At 40.0% G+C, this 23,340-nt stretch overlaps 1 protein-coding gene and 1 non-coding gene across 2 annotated transcripts; both read right to left on the reverse strand.

Annotated features, from left to right (window-relative positions):
- Positions 1–4,212: 4,212 nt before the first annotated feature.
- trnaa-ugc (transfer RNA alanine (anticodon UGC)) lies at positions 4,213–4,284 on the reverse strand. Its single transcript has one exon. It is a non-coding gene; the product is annotated as a tRNA-Ala (tRNA).
- Positions 4,285–9,198: 4,914 nt separating this feature from the next.
- Positions 9,199–11,553, reverse strand: LOC116674989 (zinc finger protein 239-like; the record flags this gene model as incomplete). Its single annotated transcript, XM_032507136.1, has 2 exons — positions 11,459–11,553; positions 9,199–9,879 (listed from the first exon to the last, which is right to left on the reverse strand). Coding segments are annotated over exons 1-2 (753 nt in total), but the record flags the coding sequence as incomplete, so codon positions are not given.
- Between the last annotated feature and the right edge of the window lie 11,787 nt (positions 11,554–23,340).

Here is a 23,340-nt window from a genome sequence, read left to right on the forward strand (position 1 = left end):
TGACTCTGAGGTGAGAAAATCTATTTAGATCTTTAAGAAGACCGATATGTAGATTGAATTAGATTTTCAGTCACTGTTGTCTCAATACTTCAGTGTCAGCCTACTTATTCTCTACAATAAATGCTCCAGTCCTTTCTTTGCATTAATACTGGTTCTTAACATGCTTCCACTGGCCCAGATTATGGAAAACAACAAAATAAGTTACCATAGTTATGCGGACGACACAAAAATGTACATAACCTTATCGCCAGGGGACTATAGTCCAATACATAAACTGACTAAGTGTATTGAACAAATTAACGGCTGGATGTGCCAGAACTTTCTGAAATTAAATGAAGGAAAAACTGAGGTGGTTGTTTTTGGAGCAAAAGATGAACGATTAAAAGTCAAGGACAGATCCGTGGGAGAAGACAAGGACAGATCAAAGGACCAACACACAGAGACTTTAATTCATAATAATTAAACTGAAATAATAAATCTGTCTTCCAGGACATGACGGGGACAGATCCGTCCAGAGAACACGGGGACAGATCAGAGGACCAACCCGATATCATGAAGACAGAGACAGATCCTTTTATTCGTCCTTATTTCTTGTTGGAGAACAGAAGAACTCAGTTTTGTTTTTATTTTTCTGTTTGCGTCCGTTTTCAAACCCGAGCACCTTATTTAAGTTTTGTTGCATGAATGTTTTATTTTGAAAGAGTGTAAAACAACTTCCTAATAAAACAGGTTGAACTATCTGAGGTGTATTCATAAAGTGTGTGTGTGTGTGTGCGCGTGTGCGCGTGTGTGTGTGTGTGTAAAAAAAAACAATGATTCAGTTTGAAATATATTTTCATCTACAAATTAATTTTAGTTTTCAAAGCCTCGTAGTAACTCATACTATAGTATGTCGAAATATTTATAAAAAGTCATAGTATAGTATGACAAAAAAATCATGAAAGTCAGAGTATAACGTGTCGAAAATTCATAAACGTCATAGTTTAGTATGACAAAAATTGATAAAATGTCATTAAAAGTCAGAGTTTAGTATAACAAAAAATCATAAAAAGTCATAGTATAGTATGTCAAAATATTCATAAAAAGTCATAGTTTAGTATGACAAAAAAATCATGAAAATCATAGTATAGTATCTCAAAAAAGTCATAAAAGTCATAGTATAGTATGACAAAAATTAATAAATTGTCATAAAAAGTCATAGTATAGTATGTCAAAAAATTCATAAAAAGTCATACTATAATATGCCGAAATATTTATGAAAAGTCATAGTATAGTACGACAAAAAAATCATGAAAGTCAGTTTAGTAGGACAAAAAAATCATAAAAGTCATAGTATAGTATGACAAAATATTCATAAGAAGTCGTAGTATAGCATGTCGTAACAAGTCCAAATTTATAGTTCTTGTTGTAAAACAAGAGGAATCTAAAGTCCTCTGGAGAATGCGGGCGTTGATCCCACTACCTCTCGCATGCTAAGCAAGCACTCTACCATTTGAGCTAATTCCCCCTTTGCACGAAAAGTCATAGTATGTTGAAAAAATTCATAGTACAGTATGTCAAAAATTCATAAAAAGTCATGAAAATTCATAGTATAGTATGTTAAAAATTCATAAAAAGTCATAGCATAGTATGTCGAAAAATTTCATAAAACGTCATAGGATAGTATGTCGACAAAAACAAAAAAGTCATAGTCACTTCCTTAAAAGTATTTCGAAATATTCCTAAAAGGTCGTAGTGTAGTATGTCGTAACAAGTCCAAATTTATAGTTCTTGTTGTAAAGCAAGAAGAATCTAAAGTCCTCTGGAGAATGCGGGCATTGATCCCGCTACCTCTCGCATAGTATGTTGAAAAGATTCATAAAAGTCAGAGACAAAACATCTGTGGAGGACCTTTTACCAAGTCCAGTTGCCCTTGGCCTAGTTGTGGACTTTTGGGGTAATAGCATGGATCAGGAACCAAAATGGACACATCTGGACTCAATGTGGGCATTGTACGGCAATAGTTGACACGTTTAGACCATGAAGACAGTTATCAGTTTATTTCCCATCTGGCAGGTATATTTGTGGACTCAGTTGGACATTTTGAAGATAGTTGCACAATGTTGACCCAACTGTCAGTCTATTTCCCATCTGGCAGGGACATTTCTGGATTCAGGTGGACATTGTGGACAGAACCATTGATGGATCTTGATTCCCACCATAGGATTTAGCCTGTATTGCACATTGCCTTCACATCCCGTGCAATGCATTGCCATTATCAAGCACATTGCCACCCTGGTGACTTTCTTCCATGTCTCCCTGAACGCCCATATATTTGGGCTGACAGTTGAGAAACCTTCCCTTGTTAACTACGACGTGGATGACTGAGAACCTACTATATCATGACATGTTTAATTAACTATATTATCATTTTTTAAACAGCTCCTAGAGAATATCTGTTGGATCAGTCAGGATGGCCGAGCGGTCCAAGGCGCTGCGTTCAGGTCGCAGTCTCCACTGGAGGCATGAGACAGATCCTACCAAATATCTGTAAGGGTCAGTCAGGATGGCCGAGTTCAATACTTCAGTGTCAGTCTACTTATTCTCTACAATAAATGCTCCAGTCCTTTCTTTGCATTAAACACCAGCCAATCACAAGTGTTACTTGTGAACAATCAATGTGTGAGTAATCAGGAAGCTCACATAAAAGATAGTAGAAAGGTCTACCAAATGTTTAACTTTACAACCCGTAAGCTGTTGGAGCCTTGGTTGCCACAGGATCCCAAACCTCGCCTCAAAAATGTAAATTACAGATTTTCCAGCCCTTCATCATAAACAACAGAGCAGAGTGGCGCAGCGGAAGAGTGCTGGGCCCATAAACCAGAGGTCGATGGATCGAAACCATCCTCTGCTATTTCCTGTGCTTTGTATCAGAACTAAGTGTATTTCCTATTTGTTGGTGTTTAACAAAGCATTAATTTCTGTAATGCAAAGTCTCCACCTGCTGAAGAGCAAACTTAATGGCATGACAAGTTTCATCTATAAAAATGGAAGCTACGGTGCTCATGACACCCATAAAAACTAGAGTCTAATACAATAAATATATTACAGTATAAATACAGTAAAATAGAGACTGTAAAACATGTACATTTAATGTGCTTTTTGTGCTGTCTGATAGTCTGAGGTATAAAAGAGAGAGCATACCGCTTAGTTTGTGTCACAGGAGGTCTTAGTCTACCACTACGTTCTATAACCCTACCAGGTAATATCTTTTGCAGCTCTTTTAAAGACTCTACCATAATACCTGCTGGAGATGCCTGGTCCTCATACATGGAAAGCATGAGCTCTACCACTAAGCTACACCTCCTGAAGATTTTCAGATTTTTAAAAGTTTTTTCTGAGATTGACTTAGACGTATCTTTATTAATCCTTTTGGGATGACTTCTGCAAGGAAATTGAAATGTCACTGAATAAAAGAAGAAACCTGGGTAAAACATGTAATGTTAATGTTGTATATGGCTTCAAAACCTGTAAATGCAACTGCGGTGGCTGGAAATCAAACCTGGGGTAAATGCTTGCACTGCTATGCTATAAATCATACTCGAAAAGTAACACACCTGTTGCCTTTCTGCTGCTTTCTGCTCTGTTGATAAACTTTTCAACTGGTGATTAGTAGTTACCAGACACGGGCAAAGTGCAAATTGTAGTGTACTTCCTGTGTCTGTGGATCCTCGTGGAGGCAGTTTGATTGATTGATATGCTCCCTTATTTGTACCATACCAGAGATCTAATATTTTATCAAATTGGGTTGGGCGAGTAACCTTTCTGGCTAATCTTCACAAATAAAGCAAGTACCCACAAAATGAAAACTACTGTGATGGCTGGGAATAAAACCCATGTGAATTGCTTGGAAGGCAGCTATGTTCACCACTATACCACCATCACTGGGCAATGCCACGTTCACTGCAAATCTTGATACACATCTGGGCATTGAGACTGATTTTGCATTAATTACCATAAATGCAAGGAGGTCACGGCAACTCACAACACTGTGCTATTCAAATATGCACTAATCCTTTTCAATTGTTGAGTAAAGCAGGACATGGGTGAAGTGCACCGAGTTTTTAGACACTTGATAAGTTAATCATCCACTTTATGGCCTTTTAATACTCACTGCATTGTTTCATTTTCTCTTTCAGAATAAGAGCTTCTGCAGCTCTTTGACATACCTGCTGGAGATGCCGGGGATTGAACCCGGGGCCTCATACATGCAAAGCATGCGCTCTACCACTGAGCTACATCCCCTGAATGTTTCTACAGAAACCCCTACCCGGGATAAATGTTGAAGTAAACTTGTTTGTTTGTTTTATTTGGATCCCCATTAGCTTCAGCATGAATTAAAAGCTTTTCTTCCTGGGGTCCTACAATCCTTTCTTTGACAATACTCTTTGTGACATTTCATTTCACACACTCAGACATAAATTAGAAAATACTAACCATAATTAAATCTTAAAGTTAACGCAATTTATACAAGAAATAAAATAAAAGACACTACTCCGAATAGATTAATCAATTTAAGAAATAAGATAACAAAAGCCCTATAACAAACTAATTTTAAATTACATATTTAATTCCTTTGAAATAAATATGTCTTAAGTGATTTTTTAAACCATACTGAGAGTTGTGTTTGATCGTCGTTGGGAGAGAGTTCCATTCACACATCGCTCTGTACCCGACAGAACGCTAAATTGATTTAGTTTTCACTTTAGGTAAAATAAAACTCCCTCCTACTGCACGCCTCGTTGGATAATGATGTGTAGCAGTACTAAAGGACAGTTTTCTGTTTGAAATAAAAGGTGTTTTGTTTGTTATAACGTTATGTAAAAAACCATTAGCAAATACACAAATCTATTTTTAACTTTAAACCATGAGAGTTGTTCATGCATGTTATCAACATTTGATCTAAACCCACACGAGAGAGCCACACGTGCAGCTTTATTCTGAATCACTTGTCATTTTTTTATATTAATTGCTGAAGTGTTGGACCACACCACTGAGCAGTAATCCATGTGAAAAAAACAAAACCTGAAGGACTTTTTTACCTATCTGTGGTGTGAAGATGTTTGCACACCTTTTAATAACTGACAAGGTGTTGCCCATTTGAGTTACCAGTTTTTGAACGTGTTTGTCCCAACACAATCTATATTCAATTATCACACCCAAAAGTTTAGCCTCTTCTCTTTGCTCTACAGAAGTTTGCTCTATACTGAGTTCAAGTTTCGGTTTGAAACTTTAAAAAAAAAACGTTGTTCCAACCACTAAACTAGTAGTTTTAGATCCATTGAGATCAGTTTGTTACTCCTGATCCAGTCCACCACTGACTGTAGCTTTCTCTGTAGTTTAGTATTTAGATCACCAATATCAGTTCCTGATAAATATATAGTAGAATCATCAGCAAACATTGAAATGCTCGATTTATGTGAAACAGATGGTAAATCGTTAGTAAAGATTGTGAAGTGGAGTGGCCCAAAACAACTTCCTTGAGGAACTCCATGTTCCACAAGCCTGAAAAACTTTCATTGAAGTAAACCAATTGTCTCCTGTCAGTCAAATAACTTTCCATCCATAATAATGCGGTTTGTGAAAAACCATAATATTCCAATTTTTTTAAACAGTAAGTTGTGGTCAATTATATCAAATGCTGCAGTAAAATCAAGCATCACAACACCTATTATTTTCCTCTCGTCCATATCCTTAAACCAGTCATCAACCATCTGAGTCAGGGCAGTGGCTGTTGAGTGTTTTCCTCTGTATGTATGCAAGCTGAAAAACTGTAATTAAATTATTATTTAAAAAATAAAACTGAATCTGTTCATAAACAATTCTTTCCATTATTTTACAGAGAATTGGTAATAAGCTTATTGGTCTACTGTTTGATCCAGAGAAAGGCATTTTCTTACTCTTTGGTATTAGCACAACTTTACATATCTTCCATGCTTGCAGACATACACTCACCGGCCACTTTATTAGGTACACCTTTCCAACTGCTCGTTAACACTTAATTTCTAAGCAGCCAATCACATGGCGGCAACTCAGTGCATTTAGGCATGTAGACATGGTCAAGAGAATCTCCTGCAGTTCAAACCGAGCATCAGTATGGGGAAGAAAGGTGATTTGAGTGACTTTGAACGTGGCATGATTGTTGGTGCCAGAAGGGCTGGTCTGAGTATTTCAGAAACTGCTAATCTACTGGGATTTTCACGCACAACCATCTCTAGGGTTTACAGAGAATGGTCCGAAAAAGAAAAAACATCCAGTGAGCGGCAGTTCTGTGGGCGGAAATGCCTTGTTGATGCCAGAGGTCAGAGGAGAATGGCCAGACTGGTTCGAGCTGATAGAAGGGCAACAATGACTCAAATAACCACCCGTTACAACCAAGGTGGGCAGAAGAGCATCTCTGAACTCACAGTACGTCGAACTTTGAGGCAGATGGACTACAGCAGCAGAAGACCACATCGGGTGCCACTCCTTTCAGCTAAGAACAGGAAACTGAGACTACAATTTGCACAAGCTCATCGAAATTGGACAATAGAAGATTGGAAAAACGTTGCCTGGTCTGATGAGTCTCGATTTCTGCTGAGACAGTCGGATGGTAGGGTCAGAATTTGGCGTCTACAACATGAAAGCATGGATCCATCCTGCCTTGTATCAACGGTTCAGGCTGGTGGTGGTGGTGTCATGGTGTGGGGAATATTTTCTTGGCACTCTTTGGGCCCCTTGGTACCAATTGAGCATCGTTGCAACGCCACAGCCTACCTGAGTATTGTTGCTGACCATGTCCATCCCTTTATGACCATAATGTACCCAACTTCTGATGGCTACTTTCAGCAGGATAATGCGCCATGTCATAAAGCTGGAATCATCACAGACTGGATCCTTGAACATGACAATGAGTTCGCTGTACTCAAATGGCCTCCACAGTCACCAGATCTCAATCCAATAGAGCATCTTTGGGATGTGGTGGAACGGGAGATTCGCATCATGGATGTGCAGCCGACAAATCTGCGGCAACTGTGTGATGCCATCATGTCAACATGGACCAAACTCCCTGAGGAATGCTTCCAGCACCTTGTTGAATCTATGCCACGAAGAATTGAGGCAGTTCTGAAGGCAAAAGGGGGTCCAACCCGTTACTAGCATGGGGTACCTAATAAAGTGGCCGGTGAGTGTATATTTTCCATAAAACACATATTAATTATATGAGCAATAGTAGGAACAATGATTGAAACTATTGGATTAATCCACTTATATTCAAGATAGTCCACACCACGTGGTTTGATTTACAATTCATCAGAAGCTACATGTTTTACTTTCCATGATCTTATTTATCAATGTTTTTGACAAATCCGTGTTGTGTAGCTGTGTAGTATTTTTAAGATTATTAATTTTATTTATGAAATAATCATTGACACAATTTGCTATATCACTTGGTTTGGTAAGAAAATCACCTTCATTTTAATCTAAAAAGGTAGGGATCCATCTATCTATCTCTGTAGGGATCCATCCCATAATGTTGTCACACACTTAGAATAATAATCTGAGTCTTTCAACACTTTTTTAGTGGATGGAAACGTTCTCTTGTCAAGGAGTTTAAACACAGAAACGGCAGAAGGGATAAATCCACTATATTAAGTCACAAATAATCAGCATGAGGCCTTGTTTAATTTATTTTATTTTAACTACAAAACAATAACTTGAGAGCGAACAATTAAAAATGGCCAACTTCTAGTGTGCTGGTAATGATGAGAGGACCAATTTACACAAATATTTAATTTGCGCTTTTTCTAAACTCCCAACTTTTCATAGTTTCATCCCAAACCCACTATATAAATAAAAATTACAATGACTTTCTGTCAGCCAAAAAAAAGTATGTTTCTAGAGATGAGAAGAAAGTTTTTACAAAATCAAAAAGTTTCAAACATGTCTACGTATTCCAACCAAAACGTCTTTAAACGTCTTAATGTTTCTCCTTTGGGCCTTCTCCTTCCCACGGTGGGTACGTTGTGGTTAGGGTTGGGTACCGAAACCCGGTGCTAGTACGGCACCGGTGCCTTAACATCCGGTATCTATCAGACCAAATAGTAACGGGGATTTTGGGGCCTCATTTCTGAAAATATCACTACTGAAAATAACCAGCGCTGCCTTTTTCCATCTAGTGGTTGTTTTTGTCATGTAGCAGCAATTTACTGGAGAATTATGTTACTTTTTTTTTACATTTAATTTGGAAAATATATTAATAAACAGGCCGTTCTTAAATGTTGCTGACTGTCTTTTTGTGCTCCTTCATTTTTAAAATACACAAATTTAAAAAAGTATTTTTAAAAGGATGGGTTCAGGCACCGATTCTGGTCCCTAAATGGTAAAGGGTTCTGAGGACAGGCAGAAAACAGTCCAGCTGATCCACAATAACATACGATGTTGGGATTTAAAATGTTATATGTGCTTAAACATTGTGTGTGATTTGCATTTATGCATTCAAGCTACAAAGGTAAAAGCGTTATTTCAGCATAAATGAAGACATGTTGGTCATGCATTGAGTTTGTTGTTATAAGTAGATAGTTTGTTGTTTGTTGCATTAAGTTGTTTTGCAATACTTTTGTTTTATGATATAAGATATTCTGGTATATTTTGTTATAATCCAGCTCTCCTAAATGTGTTAGAAGCAGAATTGATTGATAGGGATGCTGCCTGTGTCTGGTTTCAGTCTCTTTCACCCCCACTGATCTTTTCCTGAACTGAGGGTCGTAAACCTTAAGTCACATTCCAATTGAAAGATAACGAAAAGGCACACACACACACACACACACACACACACACACACACACCACACACACACACACACACACCACTTGTGGCTAAGAGACCCCACCCTTTGTGAATAAGACCAGGGGGTCCAGGAGCAGAGAGTCAGACATGTCTCTAGGATATCCTATGTAATAAAATGGATTCACACATCCACATCTGAGATTTTGACTACTAAATGACTGAACCCTGAGATGGAGCAGGATTTAGCTCCAACAACATGCTGCTCAGAAGATAAAGTTACTGCTGGTCAGCCTTCAATGTGGAGAGAAGATCAGAATATAACAACACAGCTATCAGGGCATGAGGAGGAGGAAACAGCTTGGCTCTGAAACATGTTCACAACGAGGCAGTGTGAATGCGCTGGTGAGATTTAAGGTGACTGCTCTGAGAAAACGTTTTTCCGCATTGTTCACACCAGTACGGCTTCTCTCCAGTGTGAATGCGCTGGTGTCTTTTAAGGTTACCACTACGAGAAAAGGTTTCCCCACATTGTTCACACCAGTACGGCTTCTCTCCAAAGTGAGTGCGCTGGTGAGTTTTAAGGCTATCACTACGAGAAAAGGTTTCCCCACATTGTTCACACCAGTACGGCTTCTGTCCAGTGTGAATGCGCTGGTGTTTTTTAAGGTAACTACTCTGAGAAAAGGTTTCCCCACATTGTTCACAGCTGTACGGCTTCTCTCCAGTGTGAATGCGCTGGTGAGTTTTGAGGTTACCACTATGAGAAAAGGTTTCCCCACATTGATCACAGCTGTACGGCTTCTCTCCAGTGTGAATGCGCTGGTGAGATTTAAGGGCATCACCACGAGAAAAAGTTTCCCCACATTGTTCACAGCTGTAAGGTTTCTCTCCAGTGTGAATGCGTCGATGTGTTTTTAGGGTAGTCTGTAGCGTGAAAGCTGCCCCACATTGATCACAGCTGTACAGTTTCTCTCCAGTGTGAACTCTCTGATGAATCTTTAAATATCTTGATGTTGTGAAGGATTCATCACACTGCTGACAGCGGTGACGTTTGACTCCTCTTCCTCTCCGTTTCTATCAACAGACAGAAAAACCAAGAGAGTGAGTTAGTGAGGTGCCATGCTGTAGAGCTCTACCTTAAACTAGAAACAACACTTAGAGCATGTCTATGGAACATTGTTTGACTGATGCATTACCTTTCTTAATTATCTGCCAACATCACAATTATGGAGTTGCATTATGGGAAATGTAACATCCAGTGTTAGTTTGTGATAAACTACTTTTGATCAATTTATGTGTGGCCTCAATTTTGTTGCCAACCTTTAGCCAGCCGGTAACAAATGGGGGATCATCAGGGATTTTAGTGCCGGGAAAGTTGTAAATGTAACATTTTTCCACAGATTTTTAGCTTTCACTGGTATCTGTAGGGGTTACTGTGTTGTCTTCATGTTGCTGGAACAGCTCTACTCCAGTAAAGTAAATTGAAACCATTGTTCCTGATGGCATTAGCAATGAGGGGCACCAGTTGACCTTTTACCTTTTGTTTTGGGTTGTTGTTTTCGCTAAATCAAACTTGTATAGCCAGCAGTATTGTGTAAATAAGTAATATGGTAGTGTAATGTGGTATTGTCCATACAAGCTCCATTTCCTCAAGCATTTCTGAAGCTCAGCAGAGCTTTCTGCTGTGCTCTGGAATAAAACTGCTGAGCATCACTGACGCCTCTGAAAAACTCAGGCGCATATGTCGTGGTCATGGATGTTTAAAAAATAGCTTTGATGTACAGTTGTGTTTAAAATAATAGGATCACTAAACTCATAAATCATATTTTTTGGTAAAAGTGATATTTCTACATGGCAAGTCATTTACTAGTAAGTGTTGTAGAGTCCTAGAAAACCAACAGTCATGACCTGCATGCTGCTCATTCTGTGGAATTGAATCTGTAATTGAAAGGAGCATGTTGAAAATAATAGTTGTGTTGTGTTCAATTAGTGAGCTGATTGATTCTGGTAAGAAACAGGTGTCAGTTACGGCCTATATTTAATCTATATGCTGAATATATATATATATATATATATATATATATATATATATATATAAAAAATATGAGAGGGGAAAACATATAAAGAAGAGCAGAAGATTATAAGCTGCTCTGTCAAAATCATTTCAAATGCCTTGAAATGGCATCCAAAGCCTGGCCGACGTGGGATACAACCAAAGGACACATTGACTGGCCAACGGAGAAATGGAGCAACATTCTGGGGACTGATGAGAGGGAACCTGTTCTTTTTGGGTCTAGGAGCCGCAGACAGTTTGTCCTCCGACCCCCCTGCACTGAAATCAAGCCCCAGTCCACTGTGAAGACAGTAAAGCATGGTGGTTATGGGATGTTTCTCATACTGTGGTGTTGGGCCTGTTTATCAGATACCAGGGTTCATGGATCAGTTCTAATACATCAGAATACTTGAAGAGGTCATGTTGCCTTATGCTGAAGAGGAAATGCCTTTGAAACAGGTCTTTTAACAAGACAAGGACCCAAACACAACAGGAAGGAGCAAAGTCTTGGTTCCAGATGAACCAGATTGATGTTATGGAGCGGCCAGCCTCAGATTTCTGGGACTCTTCAGTCTGGAGTAACCTCTTTCCTTCACTCACCTCTTCCTCCCTGACACCTTTCCTCTTGCCCTCCTTCTTCTCCTCCTCCTCCGTCTCCTTGTGTTTCTGCATGTACTCGGCTATAAGGTCCAGGTCCAGGTTGTCTTGTGGCTCCCATGTGTTATCCTCACTGGAAAGGTGAGTGCAGACAGAAGAACATCTCCTCACACTTTGTTTTTAGACAATCCATTCTCACTCTAATTATCAATCCTATTATTATTAATTATCATTCCTTTTTTCTATTGCCATCTTGTAAGGTTATTTAAGGTTATTTGTGGGTCTGCAACGTAGTGTCAAAATACCAAACCTTCAACTTTGAGGACATGATAACATGCTGACACTTATGTGCAATATGTAAATATATTATATATCTCAGGACCAAGAACACCAAGCATTAATATTCTAGACTCATACTTACTCTGAGAACCCCTTCCATTTCAGCAGAAACTCTACTCTTCCCTTCACCACTCTGCGGTCCAAAACCTTCTCCACCACATACTCTTCTTCTTCCACTTCCTCCTCCTCCTCCTTCTTGCCCTTCTTTCCTGCTCTGGTCGCCAGCTTGCCGTCTGCTAGAGGTGCCTTTAGTAGACCCATGGAGGTGGGGGGGGGACATGCAGAGATAACGATACAAGGGTTAGAAGAACTAATGGGAGGTGTGAGTGAATTCTAGTTGACCGTGTTTTACTAGATTAAAACAAGGCAGACCTGGTCGCTTCTTTAAGAGAATACAGTGGGGTTTGAAGGTTTTGGGACAGTTTGAGGTGCAACATGCAAAGGCCAGTAAAAGGTTTATGAATACGTAGCGAATCTGTCGACGTGGGTAGCCTTTGATAGGTTTACACGGCATCTGAACGGGCTCAGAGACCAGGGGCCTGTTGCACAAAAGTAGAATAAAGATACCCAGAATAAGTGAAAAAGCGCAGCTTGCCTTGACTTAATCTGTTGCACGTTTTGCCGAGCCAGAATGAAGGATACCTTCACTTCCGTAAATAAACTCACAATGCATCGTGGTTTGGATTTACTGGAGATAGTAGCACAGAGCTAGCGGCAGAAATGAGGGAAAACATGATAACTATGTCCAGCCAGATGTCGATAGCCAGGATGAACAGGTGAAGCTATGTCCAGTAGGGCTGCACGATTATGGCCAAAATGATAATCACGATAAGTTTGATCAATATTGTGATAACGATTATTATCGCAATTGTTTGTTTTTAACCAAACATCTTTTGTTGTCACATAGGGTATTTATAACTACTTTCACATCCATATTATGCTACATTCTTCTTATGTAAAAGTTGGATGTTGTAGACATACAGCTGCAACACACGTAAATGAAAATTAGCTATCTGAAATAAATAGTGTAGGATATAAACTGTATATATCCTACACTATTTATTTCAGATAGGTAATTTTCATTTACATGTGTTGCAGCTGTATATGTACAACATAAAACATAGAACTTCAACATAAGAAGAACGTAGCATAATATGGATGTGAAAGCAGTTGACTCATTATGAACGGGTCCAGCACTGGTCGAACAGCGGGTCAGTGAAGTTACACACATCGTGTGTATGAAATCAGTAGCGTCACTGCGCTGCATTTTAATGAACTATGATATTCTGGTCATCGGTCAAATCTCTCCCCCAGGTAGAGCAGACTCGTCTCACACGCTATTACTCTACAAATGGTTAGTTGCATTCAATAACTTCTTCTGTGTTCTTTGCCGTGGCAGCCTCGATAGCACGGTTACCAGCAGAAACACTGGTAAAAATGTGTGTGTGTCTCTCTCTCTTTGTGAAAGCGTCTTTGTGCATTCATTAATATTGAGATTAGATTTTTGGGACTCTTCAGTCTGGAGTACCTCTTTCTTTCACTCACCTCCTCCCTGACACCTTTCCTCTTGCCCTCCTTCTTCTTCTTCTTCTCCTCCGTCTCATTGTGTTTCTGCATGTACTCGGTGATAAGGTCCAGGTCCAGGTTGTCTTGTGGCTCCCATGTGTTATCCTCACTGGAAAGGTGAGTGCAGACAGAAGAACATCTCCTCACACTTTGTTTTTAGACAATCCATTCTCACTCTTATTATCATTCCTATTATTCCTTTTTTCTATTGCCATCTTGTAAGGTTATTTGTGGGTCTGCAACGTAGTGTCAAAATATCAAACCTTCAACTTTGAGGACATGATACCATGCTGACACTTATTAACAATATGTAAATATATTATATATCTCAGGACCAAAAACACCAAGCATTAACATTATAGACTCATACTTACTCTGAGAACCCCTTCCATTTCAGCAGAAACTCTACTCTTCCCTTCACCACTCTGCGGTCCAATACCTTCTCCACCACATACTCCTCTTCTTCCTCTTCCTCCTCCTTCTTGCCCTTCTTTCCTGCTCTGGTCGCCAGCTTGCCGTCTGCTGAAGGTGCCTTAAGTAGACCCATGGGGGGGGGGGAGACATGCAGAGATAATGATACAAGGGTTAGAAGAACTAATGGGAGGTGTGAGTGAATTTTAGTTGACGGTGTTTTACTAGATTAAAACAAGGCTGGCCTGGTCGCTTCTTTAAGGGAATGCAGTGGGGTTTGAAGGTTTTGGGCAAGTTTGAGGTGCAACGTATGGCTGAACAAGTAATCGACTTTTAATCACGATCACGATTTTAAATAATTTTTCCTCTAGGTCGCATCCTCTGCCTCTCCACAAACGAAGCAATGATGTTTATATTGACATGGTTTAATTTTACGTTACATGACCCATTTCTTCTACAAAGCCCTCTCTCTCCTCTTACTCTCCGTGCAGCCCCCCCCCCCACGGCTCCCAGCAACAGAGACAGAGCGGCGACAGCACCGGTGTCACGCTTCTGACATTTGTCCACAGTTTTAATTGTTATTAACACAGCTGTATATTGTTAAGCATGAGAGGCAAACCTGTATTTGTACCAGTGTTTCCGCTGGTAACTCTGCTATCACAGCCGCTAACGCGAAGAACACAGAAGAAGTTATTGAATGCGACTAACTTCAGTTGGTGGAATAACAGCGTGAGACAGAGCCTGCTGGACCTGTTCATAAGTACGCCCCCCCCCCCATTCATATTGGGTCAGCCGTCTCTTTGAGCCCCCCCCAGCTCTTTAAATCAGTTATTTTTTAAAACAAGTTAAGGATCTTTCACAGAGATACTTTTTTTAAAATATATCCTAGGCTATTTTTTTCAGATCATTTTCATTTTCTATACATCTTCAACATAAGAGGAATGTAGCACATTATGGATGTGAAAGCAGTTATAAACAACCTATGTGACAATAAAAGGTGTTTGGTTAAAAACAACTAATAATCGTGATAATAATCGTGATCACAATGTTGATCAAATTATTCGTGATTATCATGTTGGCCATAATCGTGCAGCCCTAACTCAGAGTTCTGCATTCATAACGGACTGGAGGAAACGTAGTATTGGTTGAATGTACTTGTAGATAGATAGATAGATACTATTGATAGCTAGATAGATAGATAGATAGATAGATAGATAGATAGATAGATGATACATACTGTAGATACTTTAGATAGATACTAGGGCTGCACAATTAATCGAATTTTAATCGCGATCACGATTTGGACTTCCCACGATCAAATTTGCGTGATCGAGCGATTTATTTTTTATAAACGTCATTTCATAGAACACTCCGGGTTTTTTGCAAAGCCAATCTCCCGCTCCATAAAGCCGTCTGCTCATGAGCCAGTCAGAGTAGTTCACTGCACCCCGTGCAGCTAAGTTTCTAGATGTAGACAGTCCCAGAGGACAGAGTAGCGTGAGGAAAACTCAACAGATAGCAGTCGGTAATACGTCAGTCTCAAGGTTTACCAGTTTACCAGTAAACGCAACACTTTGTCCCATTTGTTGTTTTTCAGACAACAGCAGTGACCGGTGCTAGTCGGTGCTAGTAGCGTTAGCTGTTAGCTAATAGCGTCTGTTAACTGTTAGCTAGTAGCGTCTGTTAGCTGTTAGCTCTTCTAGGACGCACCGGTGCTAATGTCCTCGCATCCGCTGCAATGCTGTTTATATGGATACGGTTTAATTTTGCGTTACATGACCCATTTCATCTGTAAAGCCGTGCCTGTGTTGGATCTTTCTACGCTCTCTCGTCCTACTCTCTCTCCTCTTACTCTCCGCGCCCCGCCACACAGCGGCCGCCGGTCCACACTTCTGATATTTGTCTACAGTTTTAATTTTTCATTAACACAGCTGTATATTGTTAAGTATGAGGGGGCAAACCTGTATTTGTACCAGTGTTTCCATGGTAACTCTGCTATCGCGGCCGCTACGGCGAAGAACACAGAAGAAGTTTTTGAATGCAGCTAACTTCAGGTCGTAGAGTAACAGCGTGTGAGACGCAGCTGCTGGATCTGGGCCAGAGATGTGACCCATGGCCAGAACATCATAGTTCATAAAAATGCAGCGCAGTGAAGATACAGACGTTTCATACACACGACGTGTGTATCCACCGTTCGACCCGTGCTGGACCCGTTCATAATGAGTCAGCCGTCTCTCTGTGAGTAGCGTCCATCACACTCCCTCTCGCAGTTATAAATAGCCTATGTGACAATAAAATTTGTTTTGGTTAAAATCAACAAATAATCGTGAGAATAATCGCGATCAAAATTTTGATCAAAATAATCGCGATTATCATTTTGGCCATAATCGTGCAGCCCTAATAGATACTATAGATAGATAGATACTTTAGATATAGATACTATAGATACTATATATAGATAGATTGATACTATAGATAGATAGATGGATAGATTTTTTATTCATCCCGAAGGAAAGAATTTAGTGGCAAGACAACATAACATGAACATATATTCACACATACACATAGGCCTAGTGCACTCACTTGAAATATTACTTCTTTAGACCTTTTTATGTTACTGTACTTTATTATTGATTTTGTTCCAGTTTCTTATCAAATTTAGACTATTTCAGGATTTTCTTTCTTGAAAAATTGAAGTAGTGTGAAGTGAATTTCGCAGTAAAAGAATTAATGCTTTAAGAAACAAGCACCATGGACTGCTAATTAGCTTCTGCCCGAGGCTGCTAGCATATACAACTCCTGACTAACTCAAACTGACTAAAAACACAGAAAGATTAAGTCAAATTAGACAACACAGCACTTATTAGAAGAGAGCTGAGACTTTAACGCCAGCAGTTAGCCACGAAGCTAACAGCGGAGCTAGTAGTTTGCCAAGAAGCAAACAGCGGAGCTAGAAAAGAGCTTCGTGGCTAACAGCGGAGCTAGCAGGTAGCCGTGAAGCTAACAGCGGAGCTAGCAGGTAGCCACGAAGCTAACAGCGGAGCTAGACGTTAGCTTCGTGGCTAACAGCGGAGCTAGCAGGTAGTCATGAAGCTAATGGCGGAGCTAACAAAGGAGCTGGCCCGGAGTGTTAACGCATGCGCCGTTCGGGCTTCTATTCGCTTATTGTTCGCACGCACTGTGGCTGCCGTGTAACAGAGCTTAACAGAGTTATTAAGATTAAGATATTTACCTGAACACGAGCGGGTTCACCTGGAGCTCTGTCTCCGAAAAAACTCACCTAGAAGAACACTCGGCAGCAAACAAAACACACAGCTATCCCGCTGCAAGCCCCAAGCTTCCGGTTTACTTTAAGTCGGGGCTTTTCAGATTAAAAGTCTAAAAGACAGAAGGCCGCCGCCTGCAGGTCATATAAATAATGACTACTTTTAGCGTGTATAGAGCAGCATATCTCCACCAGACTCCATGTAAATAATCACTACTTTTAGCGTGTATAGAGCAGCATATCTCTACCAGACTCCATGTAAATAATCACTACTTTTAGCGTGTATAGAGCAGAATATCTCTACCAGACTCCATGTAAATAATCACTACTTTCTGTGTCCTCTGCAGGACTGAGAGTCCAGCTGCTGAACTCAAAGTTCAGTCTGTTCACCATCACACACACTCTGCACTGTGAAGCAGATCTGAGACTCAAACACAAAAACATTCATCTGATTTCATCTCTGGTTATCAACATTTTAACTGTTTGACTAAAACACTTCATGATATGTCACATCTAAAAAATAATCAACTGGTATTGGTCACTATTATGTCCTTTATATTTTAAATCATATTGTAATATATTTAAAATGTGGAAAACAAATGTTTCTATAAACAATCATCATATAGTCTAATGTTTCTAAATGCTTTTAATAAAATCTATATGTTTCATCATTTGTTAATTTGATCATATCATGATTTCATTCGTAAGTTGTCTCTCTTTACTGAGATTGATCCACTCCTCCCCAAAAAAGGCAAAGGTATAACTAGTGGGAGGGGGGGGGGGGGGGGGGGGCAGTAGCACAGAGTTGGGTTGGCTGATTTATTTGTCTGACTTGTTGAATAACGTCAATGATCAAAACCCAAACCCAACCCACCAGACTCCATGTAAATAATCACTACTTTTAGTGTGCATAGAGCAGCATATCTCCACCAGACTCCATGTCAATAATCACTACTTTTAGTGTGTATAGAGCTGCATATCTCCACCAGACTCCATGTCAATAATCACTACTTTTAGTGTGTATAGAGCAGCATATTTCCACCAGACTCCATGTAAATAATCACTACTTTTAGCGTTTATAGAGCAGCATATCTCCACCAGACTCCATGTAAATAATCACTACTTTTAGCGTGTATAGAGCAGCATATCTCCACCAGACTCCATGTAAATAATCACTACTTTTAGTGTGTACAGAGCAGCATATCACCACATTTATTTCAGCTTGAATGTGTGATACACCCTTAAGGGATAACATAATAACCAGCGTAGCGTTTAGTACGAATTTCAAATTTTATTGGTGAGCAATATTAACGTAGCGGGGAAACAAAGACAGCGGAACCAATGTGCGGGTATCGGTACACCACGGGGCCCAGGTGACGGACACTTTCCTCCTCTTTGGAGACGAGGATGGCGGTTTGTTTTCTCACTCACTGATGCCGTAATTCTGCTTTCCAGGTTGGTACTCGGTAAAAATGACCACAGACGGTTTCCTTCTGCCGTGTGTGTGGTGGACTGAAGCTGTGGTGGGTTAGTTATGGAGTTTATGATGTGTAAAGGCGAGCTAAAGAGCCGCGTTTGTAACCGCGGGAAACGGGTTTCGTAAACAATAGAGCTCGCGGCTAGCTAACAGGTGTGTATCGGGGTGGTATCATAGACAGTTAAAGAAATATGGCAAGCCCTTTTAACATTTAAAAGCTAAGTTCGACTATCCGGAATTAACATTGTAGATAGCAATAACGTCTTTATGACTAGTCATAATTACATTTCGGATAGTTGCAATTGTCATTCAAGATATCTGTAACGTAATTGTGACTAGTCAAAACGACAGATAGAGATATCTGTAATTCAGTTTTGACTAGGCAAAACTGAATTACAGATATCTACAATGACGTCATTGAAAACGTTAATCAACGCGTCACACATCTTAAATGACAATTGCAGATATCTGTAATTCAGTTCTGAGTAGGCAAAATGAAAGTTAAAGATATCTCAAACGTCATTATGACTAGTGCAAATTACTGGGCATGACGTTGCTCTATTTTAGATCCGTGATTTCCCCACCGCCATAATCAAAGAAGTGGTAGATTAAGTAGAAGTTAATTTCCTTATTTCTGAGAACGGAAGAAGAGAGTCATGGCGTTGGCTTTAATAAAAAAAGAAAAAAAAACAGAAAATGGCATGCAGTTGAACGAGCCCTCACAGAGGGGCTTTGTGGAGAGAGAGAACGTCGTTCTATTGAAAACTGTGAAAGAAATCTCGGAAGAATTGAACATATGCGGAAAGTAACGCTGAATCCTCATTTCCTGGTGCCAGCTCCTGTCCTGCACGGGCTGCAGCGTTAAAAAGACGATTAAAAACGCCTTCACCCTCTGGCTGCTCCGACATGGTGCTAATGTGCTAATTACACAACTAACAGGTGCTAGCTGTGATTTGATGATTTGAACAATGCGCTCTGCTCCCGCCTGGGGGGGGCGGGCCCAATTTGCATAAAGATATCTGCAACGTCATTTTGCCTCGTCAAAACTCTAATTCAAGATATCTGTAATTACATTTTGACTAGGCAGAATGAAAGTTAAAGATATCTAAAAATTTCAGATATCTCTAATTAAAATTTATTTCAAGATATCTATATCTTGAAAATAGATATCTACTATTAAATTACAAATATCCCTAACGCCAGTTACAGATATCTACAACGTCATTTTGACTAGTCAAAACCTAATTTAAGATATCTGAAAAGGACCATATAGATATCTTGAACTGGAGTTATGACTAGTCAGTATCACATTGTAGATATCTCAAACTGGAATTACAGATATCTACAACTCAGTTGTGAATATTCGTAATTCACATAGTGGATATCTGCAACTGAATTGTAGATATCTGGAATGATAAACCACATACAGATGAATGGCAAACGTGATGTAATTTGTCCTAGGGAGAATGTCTTTGTGGATATCTGAAATTACAATTGTGGATAGGAAGAATGTATTTGCGGATATCCGAAATGTTCTTTTTGACTAGGCAAAACTGAATTAAAGATATCTGCAACACATATCCAGTCTAGCTTTTAAATGTTAAAATGGCTTGCCATAAAAGGAATGGACCAACAGGTCCTGTTGCTCTGGACGGAGACCAGTGAAGTCTATTAGAAGCTCTTTCCCGGTGATGCTGAGCGTTACTGCGCAGCCTCCAACTGAGCTTGAAGACGTAGATGTGACGTGAGCAACCTGTCTGAAAGTTGTAAGTCTTCTGGTAGCTGTGCAAGAGAAATCTCAATCATTCCCAATCAGCAGAGACGGAGAGGTAGGTATATGTTAAGAGATAACATAGACACAGGCTAATTACTGCTAACTAACATGCTAGGTAACATAAACATAGGCATAGGCTAATTACTGCTAACCAACATGCTAGTTAACATTAACATAGACACAGGCTGATTACTGCTAACTAACATGCTATTTAACATTAACATAGGCTCAGGCTAATTACTGCTAACTAACATGCTATTTAACATTAACATAGGCTCAGGCTAATTACTGCTAACTAACATGCTAGTTAACATTAACATAGACACAGGCTAATTACTGCTAACTAGCATGCTAGTTAACATTAACATAGACACAGGCTAATTACTGCTAACTAACATGCTAGTTAACATTAACATAGACACAGACTAATCACTGCTAACTAACATGCTAGTTAACATAGGGTTGTGTGTGTGATTCTCGGTGCTGGTGCTTCCATTCCCTGGTAATGAGTTATTTTGTGATTTTTAACGTATCCTGACAGGATTGTTAATGTTAAAATGTTGTTTAACTCTTAAAGGGGGGTTCTTCCTAAAAGTTCAGAGTACTAGAAAAGGAATGTATTATAAGTTGAACTATTGTCCCCAGGTGAATGATGGTTCATGTTTTGACTCTGAAGTCGTTTGAATATTTATTTCCAGCCAAAGAGGGTTTATGATTTCCATGATGACATTAGTATAATGGAGGAGTTTTGGAGGTAGAAAGAAGAGATATATATTATTATTGAAACGGTACAGTAAGGGTGATATTTATTTTGGTAAGGACGAGACTATTTCTGGGAATTTGAGTGTGGAAGATTTTGCCCACTGAAAAATGGGGAATAAAGAAAATGGTGTTCCGGTTCTTAAATTGAAGTGAAACATGTTTCCACGAGGGGAGTGTTGTTGTTGAGGACTGTTTTATGCTTTTGTGTTTCGGAGAATCTGTGATAAATAGACAGAGATTTGGAGACAAGGACGGCGGTTCGTTCTCTCACTCACTGACTCCGTGATTCTGCTTTCCAGGGTTTCTCCTCTGAGAGTTAAGTAGTGAACCCCAATCAAGAAAAATCACTTGTTACCCCGGTTACTCAATTTGAAACCACCCCCTTGGGGCAGACGTCAAGCTGGCGACCGGAGCAGGAAAGGAGGAGGAAGAGGAGGAGCTTGTAGCAGTGAAGGAGGAAGAGGAGGAGCAGCCTGCAGCAGTGAAGGAGGAAGAGGAGGAGCAGCCTGCAGCAGTGAAGGAGGAAGAGGAGGAGCAGCCTGCAGCAGTGAAGGAGGAAGAGGAGGAGCAGCCTGCAGCAGTGAAGGAGGAAGAGGAGGAGCTTGCATCAGTGAAGGAGGAAGAGGAGGAGCTTGCATCAGTGAAGGAGGAAGAGGAGGAGCTTGCATCAGTGAAGGAGGAAGAGGAGGAGCAGCCTGCAGCAGTGAAGGAGGAAGAGGAGGAGCAGCCTGCAGCAGTGAAGGAGGAAGAGGAGCAGCCTGCAGCAGTGAAGGAGGAAGAGGAGGAGCTTGCATCAGTGAAGGAGGAAGAGGAGGAGCTTGCAGGAGTGAAGGAGGAAGAAGAGGAGGAGCAGCCTGCAGAAGTGAAGGAGGAAGAGGAGGAGCAGCCTGCAGCAGTGAAGGAGGAAGAGGAGGAGGAGCCTGCAGCAGTGAAGGAGGAAGAGGAGGAGCAGCCTGCAGCAGTGAAGGAGGAAGAGGAGGAGCATGTGGTGGAGAAGGTTTTGGACCGCAGAGTGGTGAAGGGAAGAGTAGAGTTTCTGCTGAAATGGAAGGGGTTCTCAGAGTAAGTATGAGTCTAGAATATTAATGCTTGGTGTTCTTGGTCCTGAGATATATAATATATTTACATATTGCAAATAAGTGTCAGCATGGTACAGAGGTGGGTAGAGTAGCCAAAAATTGTACTCAAGTAAAAGTACTGTTACTTCAGAATAATATGACTCAAGTAAAAGTAGTCGTCCAAATAATTACTTGAGTAAGAGTAAAAAAGTGCTTGATGAAAAAACTACTCAAGTAGTGAGTAACTGTTGAGTAACGTCTGATTTATTTCTTAACACAAGCATCAATTAGACATACAAAGATATAAAAATAATCATCTTTAGGCAAACTATAGTTCATCCAATCAATAAAATTAATTTAAATTAATTTATTAATTACAAAATAGCTTACTTAAGAGACTTGTCACATCAAATTTGGATGGATACTGCATGTGTAAAACATACTTTATGTAACCTAAAAGACAAACATCCACTTTTCCACAGCAAAAACTAAAACCACCGCTACGTCTCCTCAGGTTAGATGTTGAGTTGTTGACCGCTCACATGACGTTTGATTGTGACGTCTTTGCTTTGCTACGACTGTAAAGCTAACCTGTCCCGCTGCTGAAACGAGTATGGTCACGTGACTGCACAACGACGTGTGATTGGTTAAGCACAGTCACGTGGTAGAGCCTTCAGCGGAAGACTCTCTCTCTCTCTCTCTGTCAAAATAAAACATTAAAATGAGACGTACGCTGGGGTAAAAACAATGAAGCGTAGTAACGAGCTCATTGTAGCCTAATGTAGCGGAGTAAGAGTACCGGTTATTTTTCACTAATCTACTCAAGTAAAAGTAAAAGTATAGTGATTTAAAACTACTCCTAGAAGTACAATTTTTTCAAAAACTTACTCAAGTAAATGTAACGGAGTAAATGTAACTCGTTACTACCCACCTCTGGCATGGTATCATGCCCTCAAAGTTGAAGGCTTGGTATTTTGACACTACGTTGCAGACCAACAAATAACCTTACAAGATGGCAATAGAAAAAAGGAATAATAGGAATGATAATTAGAGTGAGAATGGATTGTCTAAAAACAAAGTGTGAGGAGATGTTCTTCTGTCTGCACTCACCTTTCCAGTGAGGAGAACACATGGGAGCCACAAGACAACCTGGACCTGGACCTTATCACCGAGTACATGCAGAAACACAAGGAGACGGAGGAGAAGAAGAAGAAGAAGGAGGGCAAGAGGAAA

This window comes from Etheostoma spectabile, unplaced genomic scaffold (assembly GCF_008692095.1).
Source record: "Etheostoma spectabile isolate EspeVRDwgs_2016 unplaced genomic scaffold, UIUC_Espe_1.0 scaffold00001392, whole genome shotgun sequence".
NCBI lineage: Eukaryota > Metazoa > Chordata > Actinopteri > Perciformes > Percidae > Etheostoma > Etheostoma spectabile.